This window comes from Ochlerotatus camptorhynchus, unplaced genomic scaffold (assembly GCF_037179485.1).
Source record: "Ochlerotatus camptorhynchus isolate MF236.1 unplaced genomic scaffold, CSIRO-AGI_Acam_v1.1 ptg000361l, whole genome shotgun sequence".
Taxonomy (NCBI): Eukaryota; Metazoa; Arthropoda; class Insecta; order Diptera; family Culicidae; genus Ochlerotatus; species Ochlerotatus camptorhynchus.
In genome coordinates this window covers 13,596,089-13,612,860 of record NW_027040849.1, presented here as the reverse complement: position 1 = coordinate 13,612,860, position 16,772 = coordinate 13,596,089, and the positions used below count along the sequence as shown (strand labels likewise).

Genomic DNA, 16,772 nt, shown 5'->3' with positions numbered 1-16,772 from the left:
AATAACAGACACGAAAGTCGTAACCCCCTTCGAGATTCAAAGGGACTCGAGAGTGTCCTCGATACTCGAACAACTCACATCACTCGATCCATCGTCACCTTGACCAATCGCGTCAGTTTATCCGGAAATCCGTACTCCGTGCATAATCTGTCATAGCTGATCTCGATCGATTGTGTCGTATGCGGATTTGAAATCAATGAACAAATGATCTGTGGGCACGTTGTATTCGCGGCATTTCTGCAGAACCTGCCGAATCGCGAAAATTTGGTCCGTGGTAGCACGGGCACCCACGAATCCCGCATGATATTTCCCCACGAACTCTCTGGCAAATGGTGTCAGGCGGCGGTATAGAATTTGGGGGAGTACCTTGTAGGCGGTGCTCAGCAGTGTGATCGCATGGTAGTCGGGCATACGACACCTTCCATCCACTCTTCCGGTAATATCTCCTCCTCCCAAATGATGGCAATTACCCAGTGCAGCGCTCTAGCCAGTGCTGCACCACCGTATTTTAATAACTCACTTGGTAGTTGATCTACTCCAGTTACTTTGTTATTCTTCAGCCGACCGTTGTCCTCTTCCACTTCTTGAAGATCAGGGGCCGGTAGCCTGTCGTCTTCTGCACGAGCTTCAAGGTCTGTTGCCGTGCCACCTTCGTTTTCTGCTGCATCGCCATTGAGGTGCTCGTGATAGTACTGCTTCCACCTCTCAATCCCCTAACACTCGTTCGTGAGAAGGTTACCGTCCAAGTCCTTGCACATATCGGCTTGCGGCACGTAGCCTTTGCGTGAAATATTTAGCTTCTCATAGAATGTCCGTGTGTCGTTTACGCGGTACAGATTTTGTTCGGTATATTTTGCGTGTTTGCGAATTTGCGTAAACGGAACTCAAATTTCAGTCAGATTCAACATCCGTGTTGGGCTTAACTATTATATGGTGGATTGCTCAGTTGATCATTTCCACACCAGGGGGCGGCTTTTGGCTTCTAATCTATTACTTAAAAATTCGACTAGATAGATTGTGGCCGTCTTGATCAAAGTTTTTGAGCTGGATAATGCCTGTTGGTTGATTACTTGCTTAACTTAGCATCTTGACTAGATAGAAGGTTGCTGTCTTGAGGAAAGTTGTTCAAGTGAATAAAACATAGAGGATGGTGTACATCACAATTAAAGATTTGTTCACCAGGGGGCGATAGTGTACTTTTTAATTTCTAATTGCTTGCTTTAACTTGCGACCTCTACTAGATAGAAGGTTACGGTCTTCACGGCCGATAAGACAAACTCAGAGAGAGTCACGTTTACTTAGTTGTTTGAGAAATTAAAAAAAACGTAGATTACTCAGCGCTGAGTAACGAACGTTTTTAGAAATTTCTCACACAATTGAGTAAAAGCGAGGACAACAAATCAAGAAGACTGGCAACTTTGCCAGAATCCAAGCGACAGATACAATGGCGCTGCGCTTGAGTGAAGGTGGAAGCAACGCATAGACGAAAGGGCAAATACACAAACCCTTCTTCTGAGGATGTAATCTTTGCTATCAATTTCGTTCGAAGCATTTAACTTTGAGCGGCAGATGACGCGATTGTACCTGTCTCATAGCGTTCGTATGAGAAAATGGAAGAGTTGCCAGTCTTCTTGATTTGTTTTCTTCGGTAAAAGTGACTCTCTCTTTAGTTTCAGCGGCTATTTTGGACAAAATTGACGCTTATTGATATAATTATTACCCTCAATCAGATTTGTTATAAGTGTCTGATTTATAACATTTCGCTAAGAACTCTTTTATGAATTGCTTTGAAATGTTCTAAAGGTTTTCATGAAGTCATTGTACATTTACAGAAATCTTTTCATAATTCCTAAAATGAATTTGAAATTCCTTCTGATATTCATTTGAAAGTTCCATTATAACTGCCCCGAAACTGTGTGCCTATAACACTCCAACTCCACACACGGAGTTTGTTTTAAGATTAAATTAGAATTGATCATCACAAGAATTTGCTAAAGTTTCCTTGATAATTATTTTGAAATTAGCTTGAATTCCACCTACCCTCTTCAGACCTTTCTTCTAGCTAATAAATTATCACACTAAAGCTTCATGTTAGATAGCATTTCCAAACAGTTTTGAATTCTTGTTAGAATTCCCATGCGATCCATTGGAAATGTCTTGAAGTTCTGCAAAGAACTATCTAAAAATTCTCCACTGATTTCTTTTTATATTTCTTTAGAATTGCATTTCCTTATAAATGCATCTTGTTATGCCCAACCGGTGAACACTCGTGTTTATTTCAGTTACCGTTGGGGAAGTAATTTGTGATTAGTCCTGGTCCCTTTCAAATTGTATCATTATTTATGTACGGTCCTTATATTTGAAATGACGTTTCAGATTCATCTGGTGATGGCCGATTTCCATTCGAATAATCGATTAATCGATTAACGAGTAAAACATTTGTAATCGGTTATATCATGCCAACATCTCCAGAGGATCATCACCGATCGTTCAAACATGTGCTTCACTCTCATTGGTGGAAAAATGGCAGCACAGGGAACAAAAAATAATCGATTAGTTGTTAATCGAGTAGTTAAAAAATGGGACATCTCTGATTTTGGTGTGATTGTTTTGATCAAAATGAGCGCAAAATTTCATCTCTACCGAGGGGGCAGCAAAATCACAAAATTACTTTGAATACGGGAGGTATTCTTTGGATGAAAGGGACCGTGAAAGAGGACACAAAAATCGAAAGTTTTTCTTCCGACTGTTTCATCTTAGTATTCATCTTTGGTATGCCCTTGTAATTTCCTTGAAACTCTTATCTGAAATTATTAAGAATGGAACCCTCGCACTTCGATTTCAATAGTATTCTTTTAGGATTCTCCTCGGATTTCTGTTTGGAATTCACTTGGAATTATCCACAAAACATCCATGAAATTTACCCAACAAATATTTTGGAACAATCCTCAGAATTAAACTGCTGAAGTCCTTTCTCCATTGGGATTTTGGTGAAATTGCAGTCCAACATTCCAACAATATTGATGGCAGTAGCTTCTTGTGACAGCATCAGTGCACCTTAATCCGGGTCGTTGTTGAGTCGTATTCCCAAGAAGAACTTTCCTTCACCGCAATCGGTCATACTGAATTCTTCGGAAAGACGGTGCTTCAGTGCTTCAACTATTCTAAGGTTTATTCCAACTATTAATAGATCATCCACGTAAAGCACCAGGTAGATTTCATCATTTTCACTTTAAAAAAAACAGAGGCAGTAATCATATATGGATCGATGAAATCCCAGTTTCAGAAGCGTTGAGTTGAAACGTTCGTTCCAGCACCGTGGGGCCTGTTTCAAACCGTACAGTGACCTCTGTAGCTTGCACACGCTGCCAGATTTCGATTTCACGCCTTCTGGAACCTCCATATAGAGATACTCTTTTAGTTCTCCGTGTAGGAAAGCTGTCTTGACGTCCATCTAGTGGATGGACAGCAACAGCGAGCACCACGTGAACTGTGGATAAAGGCTATTCTCGAAAAAAAAATGCAACAGACAAAAATGATCACCAAAACCTCCTCTCCTAGAGAAAGTGCGAACAAACGTCAAAACACAACAAGTGGTAAGCTTCAACTGGTATTATCCTCGGATTAAATCTCGATCAAGAATATCCGGCTGCTTTGATGTCGACATGGACACGACTTTAAGCAAACATTTAGCAGATCATTCAGACTGGGACGGTATTAAAAGTTAATCCGGTTTGGAGCTTATCGCCATAAATGACAATCGCTGCCTCATACACGCAATGCTGAGTATCAAAACTGTTTTAAACTACTCGAATATTCTATAATTTGAAACTGTCAAAAATAAAACTGCAACACGATCAGCGCAACGCTCAGTTCTAAAAGATGTTTGTAATCATCAAGTTCCATAAACTTTACTGTTCTATATAAAATTCCCCGGTTTTTGTTTGTGAAGCTCTTCGAAACATCTTTAAACACATCCAAAGAAATTTGAAACAGAGTTCCATTCGTGCTTCAAACTCGCTCAGAAATAAAACAGAATAATCGAGCAGTTGCAAATCTGGTGCAAAATAGTGCTCGAATTATGAAACTTCAACTCAGCATTGCGAGAGGTGCGTTTCTGTTCTAGTATCAAATTGAAAATGTCCTTATAAAATACAACAGCATTGCGAACGGCCTTAAGGTTACTCAAAAATTAGTCAGACGTACTCATTTTCATAACTTCTTTTGAAACATCAAATCTTGAGCAGTTGTGATTTGTGAGTTTGATTAACATTCACAAGCAATAAATAAATAAAGGTGGATCTCAATTTTTAGTTTTCAGCCCATTTGTTGACTCAAAAAAACGGCGTTGTGATAATGTAAAAATACGGAATTTGCCTTTCCGTCGTAGAAGAACATTTAAAAATTTCGAAAGAAATCATTAGAAAATGGAGCAAATTGCAGTCACCGTGGTTGCTATAAAATAAAATGCTTGAATAAAATGATTTTCAGTTTTTGGTTTTCTAATCCTAAAGAAAAAAAAAACAAAAAAAAACCGAAATGTTTGTCCATTTGTGTATTTTTTGACTCATTTCCCTATATTTTGGATCTTATGGGAATGAGTAGAAATAACTCGTCAACAAATACCTAGCCGTTTTACTCAAAATTCAATCCTGGCTATGTTACTCAATTGAGAGTAGATCTGGTTTTAATTAAATTGAGTTGATTTCACTAAATTTTAAGTAGCTACGAACGAGCGTGAACACAAGTTCTAATTTCAACGCGTTCAAGATGCATACGCTATTTCAAAACTACCCAAATTTGGGTAGAATCTACCCACATGGGTCAATCGGATTTTTCATCAGCGTGACATAAATTTATTCGGCGGCGGCGCGCCGACTCAATTTCGTCGGCGGCGTGGCGCGGTGGCGCACAGGTCTAGTTACAAAAAGGTATATATATCAAATTTAATGTAATAGCAGTTCTTACAGTGCTCTGCAGCGTACAAGCATAGAGGTAACTCTAAGACCAGAAGGACCCGAAGAAACGTGCTCAACTTTTTGGCTCAGCTCTGGTACTATCTTCGGTCCCAAGCTAATCGATGCACCCCTCGAAACATATGACAATCCACGAACCCCTCCTTTTATCTGTCAAACATTCATAGTGAATCAAAACAAACATAGTGTAGTACTAGAATTTTAACTACAATGGGATACGTTAATCGATTTGCTTGGGAGGAGCCAATTTAAAATCGATAGTTTCGTATTGATTTTTGGTACAAGCAAGTTTTTCCAATGCATTTTTTTGTATAAAATCTTCACGAGATGATTTTTAAGGTGCAATGCATTTGGGGAAAAAAACTTTGTTCGAAATTTAAGCAAACAAAAACATTATAAAAATATTGTAAGAACCTTCCGGTGACCACATTACAGAATCTGTTCTGTTGCAAAACATGGCAAATTCTGGTTGGGTTCAAATTCAAAATGAGCCCCGTTAATGTGCAAAATAGTTCGTTCAAATAAACGGAAGAGGAATTCTTGTCGACCCTGTAGGGTTTTTAGTGTCTAAAGAAATTCAACACCTGGAAGTCATAGAATCCCTCACAGAATCCAGCATCACAAATAATACATCTTAATTCGCTCAACGTTTGATCTCTGCACTCTCAGAAAGAGGCATATTATCGCTGAGCTTCTGAAACGGAAAAGCCTTGTTAGTATTATTTCACTTCTCCTCCGATGATAGGGATTTTCATCCTATTCCAGGAAAAACCTAATGACAGCTATCCCGTAGAAGATAGAAGCACCAGCAGACCTTTGGAGTCGATCTGAGCCTCCAGGTGCCTTAAATACGTTATCTTCAATTTCACAGCCGTCGTCGTTCGTCGGTTGGCAATTGGCAGCACCCAGTTCAGTGAAAGCCAAAGCTGTCTCCTCACTCACATAACACTATCTGTGCCCGGTGCTGTGTTGTTGGGAAATGCACATCTCATACACACCAGCAGAGGAGCATGACTCAACCTGATTATTAATTTGCATATTCGCCTGACATAATCTTCTCATCCCACATAGGCATAACCCTAACCATTAGTGCGATTTGCCTTGTCAGAAACTAACGTTTGATTTTCCACTCTCTCCCACCCCCCCATTTCAGCTCAACTCCGGACGCCCCGGATAACGGAACATCCCAGCGACGTGCTGGTGCCGAAAAACGATCCCGTCACCCTCAACTGCAAGGCGGAAGGCAAACCGGAACCGGAGATCCGCTGGTTCAAGGATAGTGAACCGGTCAAATTTACTCCGAACCACGTCCTGCTTCCCTCCGGGTCGCTGTTCTTCCTCCGGACGGTACACAGCAAGAAGGAACAGGACGGCGGAGTGTACTGGTGTGTGGCGAGCAACGCGGCCGGAACGGTGCAGAGCCGAAACGCGACGCTGCAGATTGCAGGTGAGTCTCAAGAAAAGAAAAAAAACCAATGGTGACAGTCTTTCTGCTTAGCGATTTGCATAAATAATCACTTATTTAGAAACAATTATTTCACCCCGCGCTCGTGCACGACTCGCGATGGAATGCGGGGCTAATGACACTCGGAGGGTAGCAGCTCAGCGCCGATCTTGGCGGTTCCAAGGGGGGGGGACGGGGAAAATGTGCAGAGCATAATTACACGGTTCATGTTCACGGACCGGGTTGCAGCTGGGTGGGGAACTAAGGTGTCCGCCCTGCCAGTGGTGTGAGGAGCGATAGACGAACGATGGGTCCCCATTACAGGTTCAGATCAAGTTCATGTTCGCTTCCGACCAATTAGTTCACGGATTGGCTCTCATTCGTAGGAACGGTGTCAATTTTATGGTAATAGCGATGGTAATAGTCGTAAATTACAGGATTTTTCGCTGTCTCGCGCGTTGAGCGTATGGAGAAAATTGGCCACTTTTCCCCTAGAGCGTGATGCGCTGCGTGGAGACACATCTTCATGTCACAATGTGTTAGTGCCGCCCGGAGATGATCGACTTCGGGTGACAGTAATTGACTGTCGAGTTAAAGGGATTTCCCGTTGGCTGGAGAAAGACACAATTTTCCTACGATGAAGACCTAAAGTAGTTCGAACAATGTGAGATCAGAAAGTCCTACTTTTTAAAAATTCTAAGTACCGTAAAGCGGGGTAGCTTTGATAGTTCACCGGTACTGAGGATCCTAGAGTGAATTCGAGAATAATATGTTTAACGAAAATCTTTGCATTTGCACAATTGTTTTGCCTTGTAACCGAACGTCAGTTTTTTTTTGCTTTGATAATACTTGATGAATGTAGAAAAACGGGTGTGAATCTCAAACAATTTAGTTCAAGAAATATTTACCTTTGAATGAGTATATAATCATAAATATTTAAGCCATAACAAAGACAATATTGAATTTTTGTGATTGTTTGAGTGCCTTTTCAAATAAGAAAATTGTTTTTTTTTAGTATTTGAAAAGAATGTGAAACATACAGTACAAAAACTCCATACGATATCAAAAGTATAACCATAAGCTACAAAATGAGACCAGTGTTTTCAATCCGAAAATAATACAGAGAGTAAATTTATTCATTACTATTCGCATTATCAAAGATACCCCGTTTCACGGTACATTTGATTCGATTTATAACTCAGCTACCTCAAGAAATGGCGTGGATGAAGTCGCTTCAGTCGCCACACTCTATCGTTGATTATAATTGAGTTGACAAGTGAGGAGATGTCACCGAAGGGAGTAATTGATGCCTGCCCACGAGCCTCCTCTCGTTGGAAACTTACCGCATCATGTCTCCGGTTCAGTTACCGTACGTCCCCTTCTCTGTGGTGAAGCATCGTTTATTCAAATGATTGTAATTTATTGGACGTAACGAAAGTGACCTGGTTTACCATTTGCCGGTGTAATCTATCTATTTTTATTCACTCAGGGTGTTGGCGATTAGACGGGGTTTGTGGTTTTGAGAAATATACTTTCCTTAAAGCGGCGGTGGCGATCCGAGGTCTCGCCAAAATGTAAACAATGCCCCCAATGGAAAACGACACGATAAATGATCGAGTTACCGAATTGACCAGGAGTAGAACGTCAGAACGCATTAGGAGCACCATTCGACAGCAACAACAATTGAAGCCCCTAAACTGAGTGAGCGACTCACATCAGATGAGAACACAATCCAAATTGAACTCGAAGCACTACCAGAGTACAGCCACTCCATTTGTGGTTTCATCAAATTTATCAAATTGCAAAACAGAAACCACAAGAAAAAGAAACGGCCGCCCTGCGGGCAAACTGGATCCCCGGCATACGATCATCGATACGTGGCGGTTTGGTGGCAAACTTTTCTCGCTACAGTCTTAGCTTGTGTTTTTCATTTTTGACATGTCCCCGGCGCAGTTGATGAATGAGTGGTGTCTGGAGGGACCTACGATCCACGGCCCACGGAAGGCGCCACAGAAATGCAAATCGCTGCTGCCTGCTTCTTGGGAAGTCAGATGCAGACAAATGGCCGGAGAAGCTGCTTGATGAGTTTGTATTATTCTCATTGGAGTTTGATGGCATAAGTGGAGGCATGGTTTGGAATCCGGAGTTGAGCGTAGGAATTGATTATTACGATATTCTGATTTTAGATTTAAATAAAAAATATAGGGGAAATGGCTGTAATGTCGGCCTAAATGCCCCTAGCAATGAATGGCAATCGATGTCCGTCGGTGATAAGAACTAAATTGCGGAACAGAGACCGACGCAGGGCTGGTAGCGAGTCACTTCTTATTGACTTCGGCACTTTTTTCAAGCCAGTCACTGAAAAGTCTCTTTTTATAAGGCCAACTCACTAAAATCACTTTTTCTTGTAATCAGTTACTATTTTCAACTTTTTTAGCGTGAATTGTTTCAAGATTGAAAATTCTTTTCTTTATGACGTTTAATCGGCTTTCTCTATCTATATTTTGAGGTAGGACTACGTCTGTGATTTCTATATGGGGGCACACTTTGTGAAAACCGAAAATGGAACATGAAACAAAATTGTGAAAGATTTTGAACGTTAATAACTCAGCTGCCCCTGGTCCAATTTAAAAAAAATTATCACCAATCGATCAGCAATATTTCTACGTGACGATAGAAATGCTTCCGATTGTTGATTTTCTACAAGAAACTATTGAAAAAGTTGTAAATGTCCAGCATTGTCCATAAGCGTCGAATTAATTATTAAATCCATCAATTACGTACATGCTTATGCTGCTTTCCAAACACAGTCATCAGATAATCATTCCTAGACGAAACATGTCCATGTAGCATTACGACGAGGCCCAGTAGCTCAATGGTTACCGTTTCTGCTTACTGAGCAGAAGGTCGGGGTTCAATCCCAGACCCGTCCCCATCCTTGCAATTTTTCACTTTGCCTTATCCTATCCCAACTAGATTTAAATAAAAACAAATTCTGCTTTAACCGAACGCATCACTTACCACATGAATCCTGATCTAAAAATAACCTACCTCACTAACACAACTATCCTTCCCGAGACAGCCGTGGAGATGTTGAGGAATTCTCGGTCTCTAGTAACAACCGCACTGTGCAAGTTGATAAGTTCTGATTATTCACGGAGGAGCAACTAAGAAAGTCGGATAACGTTAACTCGACGGCCAACATTCATTGATACCACACACTACTAAAAAGTCATGTAAAATTCGGTTCCCTGAGACATGTAAGCGGGCCTTTTGACATAAGAATCAGTTGAAAGAAACGTGAAAATCAATTCAATCAAACGTTTTCTTCGTCGACTAGCTGATGTTGAGGTTTGAGAACACTTAATTTTACATGAAATGTTTGTTTACATTCTATAATTTGCCTCCAATATGGATTACGTCTCGTGTAAAACTAGTTATTTCTAAGTGTGCATTGTTGTTGTGGATGATAGAAGAGAATAGCAGAAATAGTGCGAAATAGGTAAGTGAAGCCATGGTGATCACAAAAGAGGAAATCGATAGAGAATCGGCTTTCATCCTTCTGCTTCTAAGCTCCTTACAGTCGTCGTCACAGCAATGAAAACTAGCATCGCACCGCTTTTGGTTCTAGGGTACTTGCTGGTTGCAATTTTAAGATCAGGATTCACTATGATGCGATCAGTGAAAGCAGCTGAAATTTCCTTCCCAACTCTCTTGTGGAATCTTTCAATGGCTCTGAAAAGGGCCAGTTTTGTTAGATTTCGACGGAGAAATTAAGAGCGTTCACCACGAATACGACGAGCCAGCTGAATGTCCTTTGGCATAATTGTGACACGCTTGACGGCACGTAGGTTGGTATCTTCGAACAGATCGACCAGATGGCTTTGCTGGACTCCTGCAACGGCCGAACTCTGGAAGCGCAGATCGGTCTTGAAGTCCTGGGCGATTTCAGGAGGAGCCTTTCCTCCGGTGGGGTCCCAAACAACTGTGCAAAATTTGGGGGCGATTGGTTGTAACTCGACTTTCCGCATTGCGTTTGAAATTTATTTGGAAATTAGTAAGGGAAAACAAATATTTTTGCATTTTTATCCCTAGAGACCACAATTTTGCATAAACCATGCAACTAATTATGTTCAAATATAGTCCAAGAAGTACCTAACAATTTTATCAAAGAAAGTACGGTGCTTGAATGTATATAAAAAAAGTTATAGATATTCAAATATTTATGGTTTGCATTAAACAAAAAAAATCGCTTTTTCTACCCACACTGCCAGTGTACTAATGGAAGTCAGATTCCAAACTGAAATAATATCTTAGTTTCTTAGTTTCTTATCTTTCCGATTTGGTATGTTGAGATGAATTATTCAAAAACAATTGCTCTATATCATATGTGTAGTTGGAGAGGAGGGGGGGGGGGGGGTCCTCACTCATAACAATAGTTTCAGTTTGAAATAACTTCGGAGTTTCTTATTTTATCGATTTGGTATGTTCAGGATGAATTATTCAAAAACATTTGCTCAATCTCATATAAGTTGTTAGACAGATGGCGGGGAGGAAGGGTATGGAGGTAGGAAGGGCTTACTGTATGTAGATTTTACAACGAAAATTGTTGTAGTATAAATATTTAATATCCACTTGTCGGTTCATTTGTAGGTGAGGAAATGTTTGAATTATAAGCAGCTGGGAAATTTTAAATTTCTATACAAAGCTTATATTTGAAATATTAAACTGCCATTCGGGCCACCCGCATATAGAAAACACAGAAGTAGTCAAAAACCAAAAACAAGAGAAAACGAAAATTGCCTTCACCAGTTTCGTCTCAGACACAGGTACAGTCGGATTTCGCTTGTTGGGTTAACTTTAAGTGGGCTAAGTTTCAGTTGGGCTCCCAAGCCAAACGTCACTTCTAACAGTGCTGATTCCTTTTCGGAATTGTGACCGGCTTCATGCAAAAACCGGTAAACGAGTGGAGTAGTAAAATTCTTCTTTATTTTTGATTTGTTATGTGGTTTACAATTGCTAATACAGGGCAAGAGTTTAGCCAAAAGGGCTCTTCATCTTTGGTAAACTTTTTGATTTTGTGTTGTACATGTTGTGTTTTACTGTGTAATGTTTTTCAATTTTCTTCTTGTGAAGTATGTTGTTTGAATGTTTTAATTTGTTATTCTACCTACTTAATCTAACTTAACCTAACGTGCCAGACCCCTGACGATCTGTTGGTCGGATCGCCTACAGCAATCTCTGAACCTTGCGATGGAGGCAGCTCTCCGTAACCCTAGTGTCTGAACACCAGCCAGGCGGTGGACCTTAGAGTTTCTAGTCCGCGGTTGACTGTTGAGGATCATTCTCAGGATCTTGTTCTGGATCCTTTGAAGTTTAAGATGGTGGCATTTTGCGCAACTCTCTCAGATTGGCATCCCGTATTCCATTACGGGAAGGATGATTTATTTGTATACAGCAAGCTTATTTTTCAGGGACAGGGTAGACCTCCTGTTGATGAGTGGATACAACGATCTTATAGAGATGTTGCACTTGGTTTTGGTTTTGTCAACGTGCTCCCTGAAATGAAGCTTGCTGTCTAATGTTAGCCCGAGGTACACGACCTCTTTGGACCATTCCACCACTGAGCCGTTTAAGCAAATCTTATTATTTTCCGACGGAACAAGTCTGGGAGATTTTGAGTGTGGAAAGATGATGACCTGGGTCTTTGCCGCGTTGATACGGATCTTCCAGCTGTTGAAATATTCAGACAGGACGTCCAGGCCTCTCTGAAGTTTGGCAGTCAGAGCTCCGATGACCCTACCCTTGTAGACGATGGATGTGTCATCTGCGAACAGAGACAACGATCCACCATCAGGGAGAGCCGGCATATCGGAGGTAAACAGGTTGAATAGAATGAGGCCAAGGATGCTTCCTTGTGAAACCCCGGCACCGATGTTGAAAGCATCCGATGTGATGCCATTCAGAGAGACTCGGAACGTCCTGTCCGATAGGTAGTTGTTTATTATCTTCACTAGGAAGATGGAAGACCATACTGCTGCAATTTGAACACCAGGCCATCATGCCAGACATTGTCGAACGCTTTTTCAAATTCCAACAACGCCATGGCAGATGTTTTCGAAACCGACTTGTTCCGTCTCAGAATGTTTGTCACTCGAGTCAGCTGGTGGACGGTCGAACGACCTTTCCGAAAACCAAACTGTTCCTCGAGTAAGATGTTGTTTTGTTCGGCAGATGTTAGGAGCCGGTGGTAGATTGCTCTTTCGAACAGTTTTGATAATACTGAGAGAAGGCTGATTGGTCGATAACTTGAAGGTGAGGACGGATCCTTCCCAGGTTTCCGGATGGATATGACTTTAGCTGACTTCCAACACGAGGGGAAGTAGCCAAGTCTGAGGCACTGATTAAAAATCAGTGCCAGATGGTTGTAGAGTCTGGAACTCAAGTGTTTGAGTTCCAGATTCAGGAAGTTGTCGAAACCTGGGGCCTTCATAGGCCAACAGTTCGTCAGCCGTAAACGAGTGGAGTAATGATACAGATTATTTCAATGCGATACAACGAGTTGCTTCCTTGATGGTCGTCAACGATATGACTGGGTGAAGCTAATTTCTGACTTATCAAGAAATCCACCCGAGACCTAATTCAGCAGCAATATTTGCTTCTAAGGATAGAAGAGCATCGAAAAGAGTACCCTGAGAAATCGTAGAATATTTTGAAATGAAATTTAATCATTACAATACAATGACATTTGTGTGAATATATCTGACATTGTATATTGCACCAAAAGAGTAGGGAAGAGAATGGTAGTACTCGCTTTACAACTGCTCTTATGAGATTAAGCAAATGTTTTGAATAACCCATCCGACCATCTCGAGAGATGGGAAACTCCAAAGTTATTTTAGTCTTTATCTTTACTTTCATTGATATAAGTGAGCTCCAGAAAGCATACAGTAAGCCCCCCCCCATATCTAACTACCCCTATTAATTGGAGCACATGTTTTTGAATACATCTGAACATACCAACTTGATAAGACCAGAAACACCAAAGTTATTGCAGTTTGAGGCCTTACCTCCATTTATATGGGTGACGGGGGCGGGGTATAGTTAGCCTCCCTCATCTCCTAATATGCATATGAAATTGAAAAATTGTTTTTGAATAATTCATCTGAACATACCAAATCGATAAGATAAGAAACTCCGAAGTTATTTCAGTTTTAAACTTTACTTCTATTGATATGAGTGACTCCCCCCCCCATCCCCCCTCCAACTACGCATATGAGATAGATCTATTGTTTTTGAATATTTCATCTGAACATGCCAAAACGATAAAATAATTAACTTCGAATTTGGAGTCTGACTTTCATTGGTACACCGGCAGTGTTGGCAGAAAAAAAGGATTTTTGGCATTTAATTCAAAACATTGATCTTTGAACTAGGCAGATCAGAGAATCAAAAGATAGTTCAAATAATTTCAAGGAAATTGTAGAAACCTTAAAGAAGTTTTGAGAAAAGCGGCACCGATGGTGTGGTGGTGTAGTGGTAAGCGTGATTGCCGCTTACCTCAAAAGGTCTGGGTTCATTCCCAGTCGGCGCCGGGATAACAATAATGACTCCTGACTGTAGAATACAGCGGATTCATGACTGGAAAACTATAAACCATTTGTTGCCGTTTGATTCAGAATATTTTGTTTGATTGATTTGATTCGAATATAAATGAATAAGTTATTTGATTAAAAATTATTATTTGGGGGTGCTAGATTTTTTACAGGTCACCCTCCAGTTTGATTCATAACCCCAAAAAAATGAGTATGTGAAAAAATTGTAAAGATTGATGAAGATTTAGAGGTTAGATAAATGTGATTCCATTTCCAAAAAAACATTTCAAAAATTAATTTTTTTTTTTTTGTTGAGCTAGCAAACTTGTAAAAAGTCATTCAAGGATCACAATAAACGAGGGGGTTCCAAATTTTATTGTGTCCAAAAATCTGCATTTGTAACATTGCTGGCTTTCAGTGTAACAATTGAAATGACCCGGGTAGGAAGGTTATAAGCAACGATGACAATGAACTGCCTCATAAGGCACATATCAGGGCTCTACAATTCCGAAGCTCTTAAATGAACTCGAGTTTCGTTTCTTTCATGCAACGTGTTCGACGCATAATTTCGATAACGCATACGTAAATATCTGTCGGTGTGGAAACGATTACGATGACATCGATCACGCAGTTTGGCAATTTACGGATAATGACGCCGTCAGAGAGTGACTTTTAAATCGAGGGGCACGCAATAGCCTTTTTGACTACGTTGGATTTAAAGTACAAGGTGTTTAACTATGTAATTAAGTAATTAAAAATGAAAATTAAGTATTTCATGTAATTAAATTTAATTTCGCGTAATCAAAGCAGTGCCAGTGTAATTACTGTAATTAAAACACGTACTTCAATTTGATTACGTAATTAATGTAATTAAAAAATAATTTTCTGTAATTAATGTAATTAAAGTTACACAAATTTAATTAAAAACGTACCAAAATCCTTATTCTTGAAGTATTAAAAAAAAATGAAGAAAACCCTTAACACATACTCGAATGAATTTATCTCTTAACTCTTCTTACACCCTGAAATACGCATATTAACGCATTTTACTAGACTACAAACATGACCAATTCTGCGAATACTTATACTAAATTTCTTGGAGCACCATGCTAGAGTTGGAAACTGAAATAATCCACTCGCGACAATCGATTTCACTTTCGTTTTGTACGTTCAACATAATGTCGTATCTAGTGCACTGTATTCGTTGAATAATGCGCTTTAATGCAGAACTAGAATAAAATCGATTGCCACGAGTGGGTTATATCGGTTTACAACTCTAGCGACAATATACAGTGAAAGGAAGTGATACTCAAAATGAGGGCCGTGATTGCCATACAAATGAAATGGGAATCTCTTAGTTGTGACGACAAGTCTTTAAATTTTACATTTCCTTAAATTCAAGCAATTCCTCGAGCAAATTTCCTCCCGATCAAAAAACGTTCGAATTTTAAGCCATGCTCGCAGCACAGTTCGACAGATGATGATATTAGCTTGTGCCTGAATTAACAGATTCAATGGAAGATGTATATGCATTTGCATTAATTTTCTGATGTTACGCGTGAATTCTTCGATTATTTCAATATTTCTTTCAAACTTAATATTATTATACTAATCATAATTAACAGATTTAAGGCAGAGTTCATTAACAAGAGAATTATAATCAGGTTTTGGTTGCAGACACTAAGATGATTCAAACCAATTGTGTGCTTTTATTTGTATTATCGCCATCATATGATCACATCCGTATTCAGAATTGACGCGATAGCATTTATGAAATTCGCCTCCCCATTGTTCGTCTTTCCATGGGTCAACCAAACAATACTATGGGCAGAACTCCAAACCGATAGGAAACGATGAGTCCCATGTGCACAGGACACGAAATGATCGTTACCGATCAACTTGACACACTCAAGTTATCCGTGCTGGGAAGACAATTGCATACCAGCTGCGATTTTTTCCCGGAAGTAGCTCAGCGTGTGAATGTCCTAAGTATTCACCAGCTCCAGTGTCAGTTCAGCTGTCTGGGATAGCAAATTTGAACTCTTAATATGGTCATTACCGACGGAGTTTCGTAAAATAATGAAGTTTGATATGTCACACGAGGGGTTCCGGTTATTATTGGGAGTTGGATATTTAACGGGGGGGGGGGGGGAGGGGGACAATTAAATGGGACTGTGGACTGTCTAAGACCATTATTAGCCGTGCAGAATCATAAAGTTTGATATGTTGCACGAAGGATTTTGATTCTTGTCGATAATTGAAAATATACCCGGGAACACCGGAACATGCCAGGGAGGGCCAATGGGATCGTGGGCTCTCAAAAAGACCATTACTGGCCGAGTTCAGCAGAATCATAAAGTTTGATATGTCGCATGACGTGTTTTGGTTCTTGTGGAGAATCGGTCACTTTCCCGGGGACACAGGAACATGTCTGGGAGGGCTAGTGTGACCATGAACTCTCAATAAGGCCATTACTGGCCAAGATTTGTAAAATCATGAAGTTTGATATGTCGCATGATGGGTTTTGGTTCTTGTTGAGAATTGGTCACTTCCCCGGGGCACCGGAACATTTTCGGGATGCCCAATGTGATTGTGAACCATCGAAATAGCTGCCACTGGTCCAATTACATCGTTTGAGAGAAAAAACATGATGTTCATCGTGTGTATACTTATTACAGAACAATAAAGCCGAATGCCGACCAAAAGCGACCCCAACGGGAACCGAAATAACTCCGGAACCATGAATTGATCAAAATA

The 16,772-nt window shown here is 40.3% G+C and overlaps 1 protein-coding gene across 1 annotated transcript in view; it reads left to right on the top strand.

The window, feature by feature from the left end:
* The window catches only part of LOC135709432 (protein sax-3-like), a 798,478-nt gene that overhangs the window by 537,311 nt on the left and 244,395 nt on the right, over positions 1-16,772 (top strand). Inside the window, exon 3 of the mRNA XM_065231751.1 lies at positions 6,130-6,423. Within this exon, the coding sequence (XP_065087823.1) occupies positions 6,130-6,423 (294 nt within the window). The remainder of the gene's footprint in view (positions 1-6,129; positions 6,424-16,772) is intronic.